The sequence below is a fragment of the Ochotona curzoniae genome, unplaced genomic scaffold, assembly GCF_017591425.1.
Source record: "Ochotona curzoniae isolate NIBS_2020 unplaced genomic scaffold, NIBS_Ocur_1.0 contig_64, whole genome shotgun sequence".
Lineage (NCBI taxonomy): Eukaryota > Metazoa > Chordata > Mammalia > Lagomorpha > Ochotonidae > Ochotona > Ochotona curzoniae.
Window position 1 is genome coordinate 49,526,698 of NW_024466502.1, and position 16,945 is coordinate 49,543,642.

Genomic DNA, 16,945 nt, shown 5'->3' on the forward strand with positions numbered 1-16,945 from the left:
ATGTGAGTGGTAGGAACCAAGCCACCTAAGCCATCAGCCCTGCCTCTCAGTGTATTCAACTAGCACGATGCTAGAATTAGGAGACAGAAACAAGCATGGAACCTAGCACTCCCTGTGGAACATGGGCTTTTTAACTGATGTCTTAACCCTCAGGATAAATGCATGCCTCTTTTCTTTTTTATTCTATTTTTCATGTACTTGTTAAAATACTCTTTTGGTCTGGATTATTGTCAAAGAACTATGCTTGCTGGATTCCCCTGGGAAGGGGGTATACAATTGTGTATTTCTTCCTCCCCTCTTGCGTAGTGCAAGCAGTGTATCTGCTTTCAGTCATGCTGTAGGTTTTGACTAGGCAGCATGCTTTCTCTGTTTTATGATTTCAACAAAAGGATATGCCAGCCTGCTTGTTGCTAGCAAATAATTAGGGCTTTCTCATACCACTACATTTATCAAGAGCTCTTTTCAGTTTAGTCAATCATTTATTTTATGAGGTTTATTTTTTATTATTTTAAAAATTTTATTTTTGATGTTGTTCACAAGGATGCATGCTCATGAGAACTGCAGATTAGGGTGGAGAGGGTTGAGGGATATGGGAAGGTGTGGGACAGATGCTTCCAACTTCCCTTTTCTTATCTTTTTCCCTGTGTCTGTGATGGGGGTTGAGGGAAGAGAGGGCTGCTCCCAGCTGCCAAACTACATCAGGACCTAGGGATGGGAAATGTCTACTTGATGTCAATAATAGACTTATTTTAATATCTGTTTTAATAGTACTAAATTTAGAGATTCTCACAAGTAGTTCCTCAGATTTATGTGATTTTTAGCACTAAAATTTATGGGAGACTTAATTCTTGAGGTTTTTAAATAAAGGTTGGTGATCTGCCATGGTTTTGATGACAATAAACCAGCAACATTTGCCCTTTAGTTTCTAAAAGATTGTTTATATTGTTCAGCATTCACTCTTAGGTTTGGAAAAGATGGGGCTCAGGCAGATAGTATTGCTACAAAAGCAATCAATCTAACCCATGTGAGACGATATTTGTCCATACGGACTTGACAAACGACTTGAAATCCAATCCTCCAGAAAGAGCCGCGTTTCCACTTGCTCGCTTGGCGGTTCACTGATGGATGCAGACAAGACAACAGTCTTCCCTGTCCGCTGGAGAACAGGACTGCATTAACGTGCTCTCCTAGGGATGCTATATGTGAAGTATCTATAGCTTGCTCGCTCTTGTAGAGTTCTTCTCTAGGCTCCCTAATTATGTCTTCTGTTATTACTGTGTAGAATCAGAAGGCAGCTGTGTATGTTAAACACACATACTGGCGGGATAATCTCAGGTGATTGACATAGCAATTACCACCACAGATGCCAGAGTCACACTGGCCGAATGCTTGCTAGCTCCCTGATCTTGCACGACTTAGCTAACCTCTCACACATAAAACAAAGGACTACCAGAACCTTACTCCTGCTTAACTTTAGCTCCCACAAATAAGGGAAAGCATGCATTATTTGTGTTTCTGTGTCTGGCTTATTTCACTCAATAAAAACAAAAAGCAAAAAAAAAAAAAAAAAAAAAAAAAAAAAGAAAAAGAGAAAGAAAGAAATGCTTATGTGTATTTTCCGCACAAATGTAGTGTTTTGTCAAACTTTGTTATAAACTGCTGTCAGACAAACTGCTAAGAATTATATAGTTTTAATGAACTGAAATTTAAAATTTGCTGTATATGAGTAAAACAGGCTTTTTTTCATTTGAATATTGGTGATAGTCCTTGGCTACTTTCCTGCTGAATTATGGTCTCTTTACTTCTTATTTGTGGAACACTTGATTTAGCGCAGCATTAAGCTTTTAACTATAATGTGAATCAAAAATATTATCTCAAAAAAAAACTTAAAAATAGAACCTTGCTCACAGGTGTGTGTTAAATAATTCCAGGAAAAGATCTAACACACCTAAGAAGGTCCTCTTGTTAGCTAGCATTCTCTGAAACATATATACGTATGAAGCCTTGAAAAATAAAGACATGAGTTAATTTAATATTGCAAATGGTATAATCTTATTCAATCTCACAACTTTAATATCCTAGATCCAGGCCAACTGGCTGCATAACCTGTAAATGTGTAATCCACAGATCTGAGAGCTCATTTCTGGCTGAACTGGCCGTGGGTCTTGGCGTGGTTCCCTGTGCCCAGTTTCTTGTGGGCCAGAAGGTCATTTTTCAGTGTAAATTATACAAAAGAGTTAGCTGTTCTCATCAAGAACCCCAGAGCTTTTGCCTTTTCTGGTAATGGCGATGCAATGTTTTCACGCCACTGGCAGGACAGATTCAAGTGGCTGCCTGCCAAGCTCCTGTGTATGCTGTGGAACAAAGCTCTTTAAAGCCTTTCCTGTGGTGAGCCGGCCATTGTATCAACAGTTTCACAAGGACAAAGGGAGCCCACCACAGCACAGCAGCAGGCTCCTTTGCTGAAACGGCCCAAAGCAGGTTTAGTCAAGCGCACTCCTTTAAACCCACTCCAGGAACCTCTGGTTCTTGCTCACTTGCCTTTATATTGCTTAAAATAAAAATAACTGATATGCAACCTATGTACTTAGTTATGCAGTCTACTATGATAAGTCAATATATTTCCCTTTATTGTTCCTTGTCCTCCCCACTCCCATCCTTGTGGGACTGTTGCCCTTAACAATTATCCAGCTCAAAATTAAGCAGGGAGGACTAGGACCACGGACCCTTTGGGCTAAACCTGGAGAAAACTTACTTCTCTGGCCCCTCCTACTCCGAGTGAATGATTCCTATTCCCAAAGGCTTTTGTCTTCCTATCCACTTCCACACATGTGCAGGTGCAAAATGGATAGTGCAATTTTGCAGCTCCTCTGAAGCCGTCACAATGAAAACAAACAAGCGAAAAGACTTGATCAAAAATTGGTATAAATTAAACTGAAAAGGTTTTTAAAATGACCAAAGTAACACACAGTATTTTAAAGCAGGTAATGCTTAAACTCAGTTTCTTTAAAAGGCCTAAGTGTGTATTTATTTTTTGACAAGTACAATCAGTTACCTAATCCTGTACACAATTTGCTCATGATAGAATAAGCAATAATTTCTATTTGCAACTACTGGCCAAAAATACGTCAATAATTAGTAGAAATATACTCTAAAATCTTTCATTATTCCATTGGACATAATTGATTTGTATGAATACATGTAAACTCTATTGCACAATAATTTTATACTTTTCATTCTTTCTTCCTCGCGCTTCTCACTTCCCCTTCTTGTTTCAGCCATTAGCATTACAAGAGTAACCTACAACTTCCACATGGAATCTTAGTTATTTCACTGTTTATCTAGCCCTACTCCCCAGTTCCAGCTGCCAACAACTACAGCGAACTCAAATTCGTGTGTTTAAACACAATTTCTCATCTCCTCCCAACTTTCTTTTCCTAGATTGATTACCTTCTAATCTACAGTGGTACCTTTTTTCTTGGATTTTACAAAGTATGGGGGAAATGAAATGAAAAGGTAGGTTACTTTGCATGCAAAAATGTTGAAAGTCATATATATATATATTTAAAATTAAGTCATATGTTAAAAATTAATGAAAAAATGTGTAGAGCCCAGCGCAGTAGCCTAGTGGTTAAGGTACTTCCTCACCCTGCACACGCTGGGATCCCACGTGGGCATCGATTCTAATCCTGGCTGCCCCACTTCCTATCCAGCTCCCTGCTTGTGGCCTGGGAAAGAAATCAAGGACAGCTCAGAGCCTTGGGACTCTGCAACCACGTGGGAGACCTGGAAGAGGCTCCTGACTCCTGGCTTCAGATTGGTTCAATTCATACCTTGGCGGCCGCTTAGGGAGTGAATCATTGGACAGAAGATCTTCCTCTCTGTCTCTCCTTTCTGCCTTTCCAATAAAAATAAATAAAGCTTTAAAAAATGTGGAGACCAGCACATCAGGAAGTGAAGACACATTGTGAAATGCAACTCTTCTGAATAAAAAGAGGGCTTCCAATGACACTTTGCAATGTACTTTGACAATATGACACTAGTTTTTCCACCACTGCCAGTACCTACAATGCCATGATACACTTAAACAGTAGACTGCGGGACTCATGGCTCTTGATGAAGGAACTGTATTAATGTAATAATACGAGGGGAAAGGTGGAGTGGGAGAATGGACAAGGAGCAAGGAGAAGTAAAAGGGGAATTGTAATAATAATAACAATAAAAAAATCTTACAATAAAAAAGATTGTGTCAAAACAAGAAATGTAGGATACATGATTAATTTTAAAAGTATCATAAAATAAAATAGAAAATATTTTAAAATAAAAATATTTTAAAATAAAATAGGAAATGTGCCTTTGGGCCTTTGGGAGACCTGGAAGCAGCTCCTGGCTCCAGGCTTTGGACTGGCTCAGATCTGGCCAAGGCAGCCGTTTGGGGAGTGAACCAGCAGGTGAATGATCTCTCTCTGTCTCACTCTGTGTCTTCCTCCTTTTCTATCTTTCTCTCTTTCACTTTCAAGTAAAATAATTTTTAAAACAAAAAACCAAAGCTTCAATAACATGGTTTCTATAAGAATTTTAGTTCACAACTAAAATGAAAGGCAGACTGAAAGTGAAAGGACAGGAAAAGATATTCCATGCAAACTAAAACCCAAGGGAGGATCAATTTCTCGACTTAAATTACACAAAACAGCCACAAGGAAAAATTACATGTGGACACAAAAATGTATACTAAGGAAGAGATAAAATGTAATACAATAATAGTGGGAAGCATCAACATTCTATTGAAAAAATCAACAGATCATTCAAAGAACAATACCAACAAGGAAACACAGTTAGATTATACTACGGGTCGAAAAGGACAAATATTTTCAGATGAAATGCATTCTTTTCATCAACCCATGAAATTTTCTGTTAGACAGATTAACTGGTGGCCACATAAGTTGCAACAAGTTAAAATCAAAATCATAACATGGATTTTTGTTTTACACAATGGAATAAACTTGAAAATCAAAAATGGAAACACTAAAAATTATGTAACCACATAGAGTCTGAACAGCAAATTCCTGAATTAACAATGGGTTACTGAAAAAAAATCAAGCAAAATGGATCAATTTCTTGAAATTAGTAAAAGTGGAAACACAGTTTACCAAATCTTATGGGATCCAGTGAAATGAGTAATAACAAAAAATTTTATAGCAATAAGTGCCTACAGTTAAATATTTTGAAAAATATCTAAAATATGTCTAACAATGAACATACAAATACAGCCCATGAATCTAGGAAAACAAACTACATCTCAAATTAGTAGAAGGAAAGAAATAAAAAGATCAGAGTATGAATGAATGAGACAGAATCTAAACAAGCAATTTCAAAGACCAAACACGAGTTGTTCTTTCAAAAAGCTAAATAAAGTGGATTTTAATCTTAAGTTAGAATAAGAAAGAAAAAAGAAACGCAAAATCAAACAAAACAAGATGAAACTGGCAATATTACATGTTACACCACAGAAATGTAAAACTTCGCTGGAGACTATCATAAATAGCTGTTCACCAACAAATTAGAAAACCTAAAAGGATTCTGCACACACACACACACACACACACACACACACACACACACACGTAACTTACCCAAACTGAACTGTAAAGATGCAAAAAAGTTGAATAGAATGATAAGGAATACTGAGATTGAATCAGTGATCAAATCGCCCAATAAAGAAAAACACAGGTGGTTTTTTTTTAATTCTATCAACCCTGAAGAAATAATTAACATCAATTTTTAGTCAATTTTCTCAAACCCACCCCATTGCCACACACAAAAAATGGAAGAATCCTTCCAAAGCCAGTATTACCTTGATTTCAAAACCAGATAAGGCTACAACAATGAAAAAATTGAAGACTAATGTCATTGATGGAAATGGATACAAAAATTCTCAGTGAAATATTAGTAAATCAATTCTCAGAACAGAAAAAAGGATCATTCATTGTTATCAAGTGAGTTTTCCCCGAGGATGCAGGATTGGTTCAACATACACAAGTCAATAAGCGGACACATCATATCAGTAGGATGCAGAAGAAAAATCATATGATCATTTCAACACATACATAAAACATTCATTAGAACTCAACATGTATCTATGATAAAAATATGTAACTAAGTCAAAGTATGTAGAGAAGGAACATCCCTCAACATAACAAAGGACATGATTAGACAAACCCACAAACAACAATGTATTCAATGGGGAAAAACTGAAACCTTTTACTCTAAGATCTGCAATCTGAGAAGGATGTCCACCCTCTTAGCTCTTCAGTATAGTGTTAGAAATGTTAGCCTGAGAGATTACACAAGGGAAAGAAATAAAAGCCACAAACTTAGGAAGACAATTTATTCCTATATGACAACTATGCCTATACATAAAGAAACCCAAAGACCAGTAAGAGGCTATAAGAATTAATGAACAAATTTAGTGAACTTGTAGGTACGAAATGAACATGAAAAAATCAGCAGCATTTTGTATACAAAGCATGAACTCACTAAGAAATATTATAATGCACTCATAATAATTATGATAAATATAAAATATTTGGAAATAAAACAATGTGAAAGCCCTTTAGAATGAGGATCAAAAAACACTGATGAACAAATTTATAGAAGACCAAAAACTGGAAATATTTTTTACTGTTTCTGAGAATTAAAAGTATTAAAATCTCTATATTACTGAAATTTAACAGATGAATCTAGTTAGCATCAAAAAGCCCATGGCATTTCCTACAGAGCAAGACAAAATAAAATTCATACAGAAGCCTGAAAGAGCTCAAATTGACAACGTGATATTGCACAACAGGAACAAAATTGGAGGCATGGACAGTGCCGTGTGTCAAGGCATACTGCAGTTACTGTAACCAAAACAGCGTGATGCTGACATCAAAGCAGACACACAGACAAGAGAGGAGAGATTCCAGAAATGAGCCCTCGCGTCTGCACACAACTGAACTCTGACAAAGATGCAAATCATCCACTGGAGAAAGCACAGCCTGCTCAATAAATGGCACAAAGAAAACTGAATACTTATGTACAGGAGTCTGCATTCTCCACTACTCTACTCCAAAATCGAATAAAAATGGATTACTCTAAAACCTGAAACTACAAAACGGCTTAAAGAAAACTCAGGGACAGACATTGTCTAGGCAACTGTTCTTTTTTTTTTTTTTTTTAAGAGAAGACCCTAAAAATATGGGCAACAAAGCAAACCTAGACAAATAGGATTATATCAAACTATATAGCAAACGAAGAAACTTTGACACAGTAAACAATCAAGAGTGAAGAGACAACTGACAGAATGGAAAACAATACTTGGAAACTATGCATCTCAGAAAAGATTACTATCGACAATATACAAGGAAATCAACAACAACCACAACCACTAGTCAAAACATAGGCAAAGATTTAAACAGACATTTCTCGAAAAAAAGGAAAAAAAAAAGAAGGAATACAAATGGCCAGAACAGATGTGGAAGTGATGTTCAACAGATATTCAACAGATGTTCATTAGATATCAGAGAAATTAAAACCACAGTAAGGCATAATTTCACTCCAGTGAAAATGGCTATCATCAGAAAGATAACAAATGCTGACAAGGCTATGGGAAAGGAGAACTGTTTTACACTGTCATCGGGTGTAAATTAATACAGTCCCTAATGGAAAACATTGTGGAGCTTCCTCAAAAAAAGAAAAAAAACCTGCAACAGATATTCCAGAGACTCAGTTATGTCACACGTGAGTGTTTATCTCGAGGAAACATAATTGTCAGTATGCCCATGTTTTTTACAGATGATCTAAAACGGACAAGATACGGGACCAGCGTAAGTGAGCACTGATGGATGAAGGGGTAAAGAAAATGGGGTATATGCACACCATGCAATATTACTTAGCATGTGGAAGAATAAAATACTGACATTTGCAAAGTGGATAGTCTATTTTAGGTTACGTAAAACATGACAGACACAGAAAGACAAATACTCTGCATTCAGTCTCGTATGTGGAAGTTCAAAGCAAACAGCTTACCTGAACTTAAGAAACCAACTGTTAGAGTTATTAGAGGGAATGATGGGAAGAGGATGGATGGGAAAGCTGGACAATGCCTACAAAAGCACAATGACAAAGAAGTGCCACATTCTAGTACACCATGGGACGGTAGAGAAACTATGATTTAGTAGAACATACTGCATGCCGTATAAAAAGAACAACAAAAATGTATGGAAAATAGCAAGCTTAGGTGTATTATTTGATTATTTATACTGTATACTGTATACTTACTTTTCCGTCTGGAACAGATTTTAAGTAGTGTGGAATCCTGGCCTATATCCTAGATGTCTTTCTAGTCCTCATATATTATACTTAGCACTTGCACAAATAAATATTTATTGCATGCATATGGCATCACGGATTAGATATTTAAGTGGAAAGATATTTCATTTAAAGTGTCTTATTTTTGCTCTCAAAGGTTTTAATTTCTGTATCACTATATCTAGTTTCATTCTCAAATGGTAAGGCTGGTAAAACAATTCACATGTTAGTACATTTCTAAAATGTTCATCACAAAACAGGGATTCACTCAACACTGGCACTTCCTGAATTCTTGTATCTTAATGTTTATCAACGGCTGCAATGAAGTGATATGTTGAGTGGTTAGAAACTGTTTGCCTTTTTCATTTCTTGAATTTAATATTGCTGAACTCGATTATACTAAATGCAGACTGTAACTTTGTCAAGTTGCTCCTTTAGTTAAATCTGGACATTCCCTATCATGATGGCATGGCATTATTTAATTTCAGCTTAAACTAATGCAAATAATTGCATTCAAGATGAAAAAGGATAGTGAGTAGGTCTTTCAGACCGCACATATGAACTAGAAAAACATTGCACCCACACACCATAACACAATGTATTTTTCTAGCACTAGAAATGCTTTGTTTTCTAACGTACTCCTGCTGCTGAGAAAGCTTTTTTGATGTCGTTATGCTTTGAATGGCAGTGAATTGAATTGCCCTTCCTATGGAGCTTACTATGCTGCCTTTCAGATGTCTCTGATTTCTATCTTGCAGGGTGATTTTTTTCCAGGGAGATCAGGGAGTCACACAATTTATTTAAAACTCCTGCACATTGTCAGACAAAGGCAAAGGATGCTTCAACTTGAATATTCTTTAATTAACTCCAGAAGATTGACAGAAAAAATCAGTGAGATATTCTTAGCACTGACTGGGGACTCTTAATGAGTCAGTATTGTGGCATTACGTCACAACCTACAGACAAGTTGTGAAGTGCTGTAAAGCTGATCTTACTAAAGACAGGGATGTGGGGTGTTCAGGATGCTGATGATCCTGATGTTTGCTGCTGATGTGCAGATTTGACTCTCTTCCAAGCACAAGGCAAATTCTATCGATCTCCAAAAAAGGTAGTGCAGATTTTATTAAGATTTTCCCAAATTTTTAGTTAATCTGCACAGAGAAAATCATGTCCACAGCTCAGATTTCCAGATTCTGCATGTAAGAGAATTCACTAGCAGCACAGGGATTTGCTTTTCTGCAGTGCAGGTACAGAAAATCCTTTCACATTTTCTAAGTTGAAGAATGTGTTCGCTTTGGTACAATCAGCTACCTCTGAATTATGAGAACTATTGTTTAGTAAGGGGATGCTGGATTGGTTGATTCTTCATCTGGTGTATCTATTATCACAGAAATGAACACAACAAAGCAACAGGTGTTGGAGAGCTGTGCAGTGAATCGCATTAACAGGCTTCAACATTTTCTACAGTTGCTTAAATTTTAGTGATTGAAAAATTGGCCAGCAAGAAGTTCTATGTTCTGTGAAAAAATATTACCTACATCTTAATTACACTTTGCTAGATACTTTCTCTCCTCCAGTATATCATTCGTTATTATATTTTCATGTATTTAGGATTCATTAAAACCAAGTTGTAAGAAATAGTATGTTTGAGTTAAATAGGTTTAGATTCACCATTCTATGATCTTGAGTAATTTTCTTAGCCTATTCTGTTTTTTTAAATCTATCTAATGGAAAAGTTATGTGTATTTGTTTCATATAATTGCTTTGAGATTTAATTGGATTATTCATGTAATGTCTTTATACTTAGTACTTGAAATATGACATTTTCACTGCATGTATGTTAATATGTATGAATGAAATTTGACTTTCTATAAAACCTGACATTGCTTTTTTCTCTATGATGAAATGGGGAAGCCACAAAGACTATGGCATTTTACAGGTGGCAGCGACTTTTCTACTTCCAAACTACGTATGTGTTGATGTCTAAAATGAAAAAGTTATATAAATTAGTATCCTCGATTTAAACTCATGAAAATCATTTTTTTGGAGATACTGTTAAAAATTGGCTTGAAAGTAAGTTTGGTATTTTATATTCCAACCAAGATAACAGCATGTAAATTCTTATAAAGTTAAGTGTACCTTTAATTAAAATATTGCTGAAGGACATCACTGTGGCATTACAGGCCAAGCAAACCTCCCCCTGTGATGCCAGTATGCCATGTGAGTCTCGTTTCATGTTCCAGCTGCTCCATTTCAGAGCTAGCTCCCTGCTAATTCACCTGGGAAAGCAGCGAAAGAGGGCTCATGGGATTGGGCCTCTTCCATTCACCTGGAAGGCCTAGACAAAGCTCCTGGCTTCAGTCATTTAGAAGATTTCCCCTGTGTCTATCTCCTTTCAGATAACTGTAACTCTACCTTTGAAATAAATAAATAAAACCTTTTAAAAATTATAAACTATTACTAAAATATTTATATGTGGGAAAATAACATCTCCCCCTGCCCACCCCACCAGGCTATGATGCTTCGGTGCCAAAAAGCAAACACTCGTAAAAGTAAAGAGTCAATCTTAGAATGAGAGAAACTGTTTATAAACTACTCATCTGATAAAAACTTCATATCTGAAATACAGAAGGAGCTCACAACATCTGGAATATATTAGGAGTTGAAGAAACCCAACAACAATGACTCAAACACTCCAGTTAAGAAATGGACAAGGGACGCCAATAAGCATGCTTCGAAGCATAAATGCAAATGGCCAGCAGACACAGGAAGAAATACTCAGTGCCACTATCCGTCAGCGAAATGAAAGTAAAAGCTACAATGAGGTTTTATCTCTCCCAAGTCACTATGGCTATCATTCAACACACACACACACACACACACACAATCGAAAAATCCACCAACAAACATATAAATTCTGACAAGAATGGTAGTAATGTAAAACTAGTACAACTATTATGAAGGACAATATGAAACTTCCTCAAAAGTCTGAAAACTGTTCTGCCATATGACCCAACTATACCGCTCCTGGGAATTTATCCAAAAGACATGAAATTAGCATGTGAGAGCTGCATGTTCCTTTATCTCTACACCAGCTCAATTCACAAGAGCTAAGACACAAAGTCAACCCAAATATTCATCAACTGATGAATGCATAAGCATTGAATATTAGCTAGTTATACAAAAGTGAAATCTTATATGTAACAGCAAAAATGGGTACAGCCACAGATTATGATCCTTAGTAAAATAAGTCAGTCTTCAAAATATAAATATTACATGTTTTATTTCTTATGTGGTAGTTAATATAGACTACAAATTAAACTCCTAATGAATAAGAATGAAACTGACAGTTTATAATTTGATTATTGGTCTTAATCCTTGTCTATATGTCTATAAACAGTAGTCTTTACACATTTTACTTGCTGAATATTCTGAATATTTATGAGATACATAAAAGTACATAAAATCTATTCTTTAATAAAAATTTTAATAAAAATTAAACATAAATCATGTCATCAATAGATTTCAAAAGTCAGTAGTACACCAACATGTATAGATGCTTTATTGTGCAGTTATAGTGAAATATCGCAGAGTTCTGAGACATAGCTGATGTGTATGTACAAGAATACCCAAGCTATTGACTTTAAAATAAAAGTAGTAGGGCCTGGCGGCATGGCCTAGCAGCTAAAGTCCTCTCCTTGAACACGCTGGGATCCCATATGGACGCCGGTTCTAATCCCAGCAGCCCCGCTTCCCATCCAGCTCCCTGCTTGTGGCCTGGGAAAGCAGTTGAGGACGGCCCAAAGCCTTGGGATTCCGCACCATGTGGGGGACCCAGAAGAGATTCCAGACTCCTGGCTCCAGATCAGCGCCGTACCAGCCACTGTGGCAACTTGGGGAGTGAATCATCGGACGGAAGATTTTTCCCTCTGTCTCTCCTCCTCTCTATATACCTGACTTTGCAATAAAAATAAAACTTTTTCTTTAAAGAATAGAAATTCATGAAATAGGAAACAAAAGAAGTAGAAGTTCCCAAGGAAAACCAGAGCTAAAAACAGCTGGGATGATCAAACTAATCAAATGTCAAATTTCTTAGTACACTAAGAGAAAAAAAATGAGAGATCAGAGAAACGTTGCTAGTAGCAGTGACATAAACATAGATATTGTAGAAACTTCTGAGAATATTAAGAGAGTGGAAAGATGGCTTTTTTTTTTCTTAAAGGTTTCCTTATTTTTATTAGAAAGGCAGATTTACAGAGAGAAGGAGAGACAGAGAGAAAGATCTTCCATCTGCTGGTTTATGTCCCAGGTGGCCACAACGGTTAGAGTTGAGCTCATCTGAAGCCAGGAGCCTGTAGCTTCTTCCAGGTCTCCCATGTGGGTGCAGAGTCCCAAGGCTTTGGGCAATTCTCAACTACTTTTTCAGGTGACAAGCCGGGAGCTGGATGGGAAGAGGGGCTGCTGGGACACAAACTGGCACACATACAGGATCCTGGCACATGCAAAGTAAGGATTTAGCCAGTAGGCTACCAAGCCAGGCCCAAACCACATACTTCTATAACAACTAAATGTTACTGGAAACTCATGACATATCATTTTGAAGGGTGAAACACTTTTTTAAGTTAGGAGAAAGCTGAGGATGACTAGTCTAAAGATCCCATAATGTTGAAAAATAACGAAGAAAAGCCACACCGTGATGAGTGAATGCAAAGGCTGGATAGTGCCAAGTCCAAGTCCCGAGGATTAGAGGTCAATATTGTCAATTTTATATAGAGTAGCTTCTATTCATCTAATACCTACTCATCTCTGGGTCATCGCTGATTGCTCAAATATTAAGAGATCTTCTGAAGTGCCCTAACTAATCATTTAGCTACTGGAATAGCTTTAGGATAAGGTAGACAAAGCACATTAGTGAGTTCTTATTGAACAACCTTCACCTCCTCTTTCATTTTCCACAAGGAAATTTTCCAGGGGGAAATAGAAACAGACCAGTGTTCGGAGAGGAGGTGATGGATGGGGAGATTTCTGATCTCCCTTCTCTGCTCTCTGGTTTGCTCACAAGATTATTTATTTGATAGGGAATGAGTTATTTCATGGTCATTTAGCTTCCTTGGGGAACAGTGGCCTTGTTCATCCACTGCCCGGGAGCCTGTGAACTCATTTTCCATATATATCTATATATCTATAAATACATGTAAAACCTTGCCAGTTATTCATTAAACAGCTTCATCCGGTGCTCCTTATTTTTATTTTTTTTTTTTTGAAGAGGTCAAACACTGTGGTTAAAATGTAAGTTATTTTAAAAGGAAGCAGAAAAAAGAAAATGCATTAGGTTTATTAAAATAGCTTCTTCAGAAATTTTTAAGAATTTAATCACCTACTGACAAATGACATTGTGAAAAGAAATGTAACGAACCAAGAGACACACACAGGTGTGACTTTTGTCTTGCAAAAATGTTAAATTAAGAAAGACAAATTGGTTGATATTACAAACTTTGAAACTTGATCAGACTATAAAAATCAAGCATAAAATAAACGTGAATGCTCTAATTCCTTAAGACTTCCATTTTACTGTCTAGAAAGTGCGTCTGACATTAATCTTTCCAGCAAGAAGAATTTTCATGTAACAGTACTCACCGTCATCTTTGTCAGGGACAATTGTAATTTGAGCCCCTGGGAACTCAGCTCCCAGTCTCCCACCCATTGGCATACTCAGAAGGACATGGAACGTTTCCTCCTCTTCATATAAAGAGTCGTCAATAACAACAATCCGGCACATCTTCTCCTGCTCATCTTTGTCAAAGCGAACAACGCTGGTGTGGTCCTCAGGCCTGGATATGTAATCCGAGTAAGACAGCACGGAAGTTGGCACAGTTCCAGTTGCTGTCCCTGAAGGTGGTAAGAAGACAAAAGGTTTTAAATGTAAAATGTAACACTATGAAGCATGTCCGGAAAGGATCGTGTGCACAGGCAGCATATTCTTGGTCTTCTAGAGTATAGGCACACTCTGGAATTGCAACAGCAGCTACATACAGGCTGTTCTAGTACTGGGAGTCAACTGCACCGCGTCCTCAGGCCTACAATGAATAACACATTTCAAGTGCTTCCTCTGGACTTTCTTGTCAATCAACCTTCAGATCAACACAATAGTATAAAATACTACCTCCTACTACTCAAGGGCTTGCTGTGTATAGGCAACATGCCAAGTGCTTTATATACTTGCATCATTAATCTTCTGTTAACCGCTACATTGAGTTTTACATGCTTGGTAACTGAAGGTTGCAGAAGTTAAAGGCCATACACTATGGGATTCAGAGTCCAAAACTATTCTATTTTAAATCACTAGGCTGTACAATGTTTGAAATCATATAGATGTGGAAATTTTAGCAAAAGTCAGCTCAGAGGTTAACAGCACATACAGCTTTCTTGTGTGTATATTCTTCAAAATTCTGCTTATTTCCTGAACATACATTTAGTATATTATTATTACATATTCATTTTAATTTGCATTAACTTGTACTTTTCATGTTTATCCAGGAACAATGTAAATATTTTGAAATTTGTTTCAAATGAGAGTCAAACTAATTGTATACCAGTTTATTATTTTATCTATTTTAACTTTATCTAAAAGGCAGAAGGTAGAGAGAGACACAGACAGTCAAAGACAGACTTTCCATCTACTGGTTCACTCCCAAAATGCCTACGGCTGAGCCAGGCTGAATCTAGATCCCAGAAACCAATCCAGATCTCCCATGGACATAGAAGGCAAGGATCTAACCTGGTGGCTAGTCACCCTGTGTCTAAGGATGGAAGCTGGGATTGTAAATAGATTTGGGACTCAGAACCTCAGAGCACCTTGTCTGGGAGGTGCACCAAGCAGTGTGTTCACTGCAACACAATGTACCAGTTCCTGAACAATCATTGTATCATTGTGGGTTTAGCCTACGCCTGAAACACAGCCATTCCATGTAGGCAATATTCCCCTCAACTCCCTGGCTGCTCCACTTTCAATCCAGTTCCCTTCTATGTACTTGGAAAAAGCCTGGAGGTCAGCCAATCCCTGTACCCAGTGGAAAACCAGAAGAGGCTCCTGGCTTCTGGCTTAAGCCTGGCCCAGCCTTGGCCAATGTAGCCATCTGGTGAGTGAGCCGGACCCCCCTCTCTCTGTTTCTTTGTCTCTTCCTCTCTCTCTATATATATCTGTCTTTTAAAGAGGAGGAAAAGGAGCAGCAGCATCAGCAGTTGATAAACATCAACATTAATCAACATCATAGATGATAAATATACCAAACAACAAAAAACAAAATCTCTCCCAAAAAACAAAATCCTCCAAACTCGATTTCTTTAGATATACAGTCTTTTTCCCTTTCCCTTTCATTCCCTCCATCCTTCCTCTTTTCCTTACTTCCTTTTTCTCTTCTCTCTCGCTCTTTCTTTCTCTCTCTTTTTAGGAAGCCAGTCACTCCTTCCTGCTTGATCAGCCTGAGCTGGTTTCAGTTCTTTTTGGATTGCAACTTGACCAAATGAAGTAATCAAAGGCCAAGGATCTTTCAGAAAAGTACTCAAAGTTGCAACACTAAACGAAGCCTTCTGGATAAATGTCCTATATATTTACAAAAATCTAATAAATGCATCTTGTAGGAGCATATTATGATTTCAACATATTAAAGAGGTTTACTTATATCTTTTGAGGGAGAGCTTTAGTTATTTATGAACTTGAGTTACCTTGTTGGGTATAACAGATCACCATTAACTCCCGGCTGACATCTCCAGTTCTCCTGATGGGAATAAACAGTTCACCAACATCTTCTTCAACAGAGTATTCAGAGTGGGGAATAAACACAGTTGATTCTAAGAAGAGGACATACACACATTGTTATTGTAACCTTCGTTTGAGCTTCTTATCTGATCTAATCCTTTAAAATTAAATCCCCTAGTGATAGTTAATGCATATTTTCCTAGACTAATAGTGTGAAGGCAAGGGGCTGGGGGGAAGTAGGTTTAAAGTATGCCAGGCCCTGGGACAGTCAATTGCCAAAACTAGAAATAAAACTCAACTTCTTCATCGATAGGTGGAATAACAATAACAGTACACATATAACATTATGGTAATATAATGCTATATGTTTCAACAATTTATTTTTAAGTTCTTTGAAAGGCATGCTATTTAACAAAAATGCCCTAATTGGATTTCTAAAAGATCCATGTAGCTCAATAGTTTGACACTGAAAACCCCAGATATTCTGCTTTTCGGAAGTTTGTTTCTCAGAAAGTCCCACATCCACACAGAAAGCACTTTATATGATTAGTTTTTAAACAGTTAGCTCCACTGTTTAGGATAATAATAAAAGATGCTGAAGCAGCGGATACAGTTCCCATAGGTCACACTCCACCCTGCTCTTTGCTCTAGGAGCAGACTATTGGGAACGACATCAAAAGTTTCTGTTGTACTCTGGCCTCTGCCTGGGGGAGCCAAACAGAATACAGGAAGGAGTATGGAGGGTGAGAGCAGAGGGAGGTTGGGCAATTATTTCTTGGCTCTCTGAGATGTCCAGAGCTGGCCACACTTCCCAGCTCATGCTGGAAGCTCAACCAG

At 37.3% G+C, this 16,945-nt stretch overlaps 1 protein-coding gene across 1 annotated transcript in view; it reads right to left on the reverse strand.

Annotated features, from left to right (window-relative positions):
- Positions 1–16,945, reverse strand: part of FREM2 (FRAS1 related extracellular matrix 2) — a 143,635-nt gene that overhangs the window by 50,815 nt on the left and 75,875 nt on the right. The window contains exons 5-6 of the mRNA XM_040991061.1: positions 16,075–16,200; positions 13,987–14,238 (exon numbers count right to left, since the gene is read on the reverse strand). Coding sequence (XP_040846995.1) covers positions 13,987–14,238; positions 16,075–16,200 — 378 coding nt within the window. The remainder of the gene's footprint in view (positions 1–13,986; positions 14,239–16,074; positions 16,201–16,945) is intronic.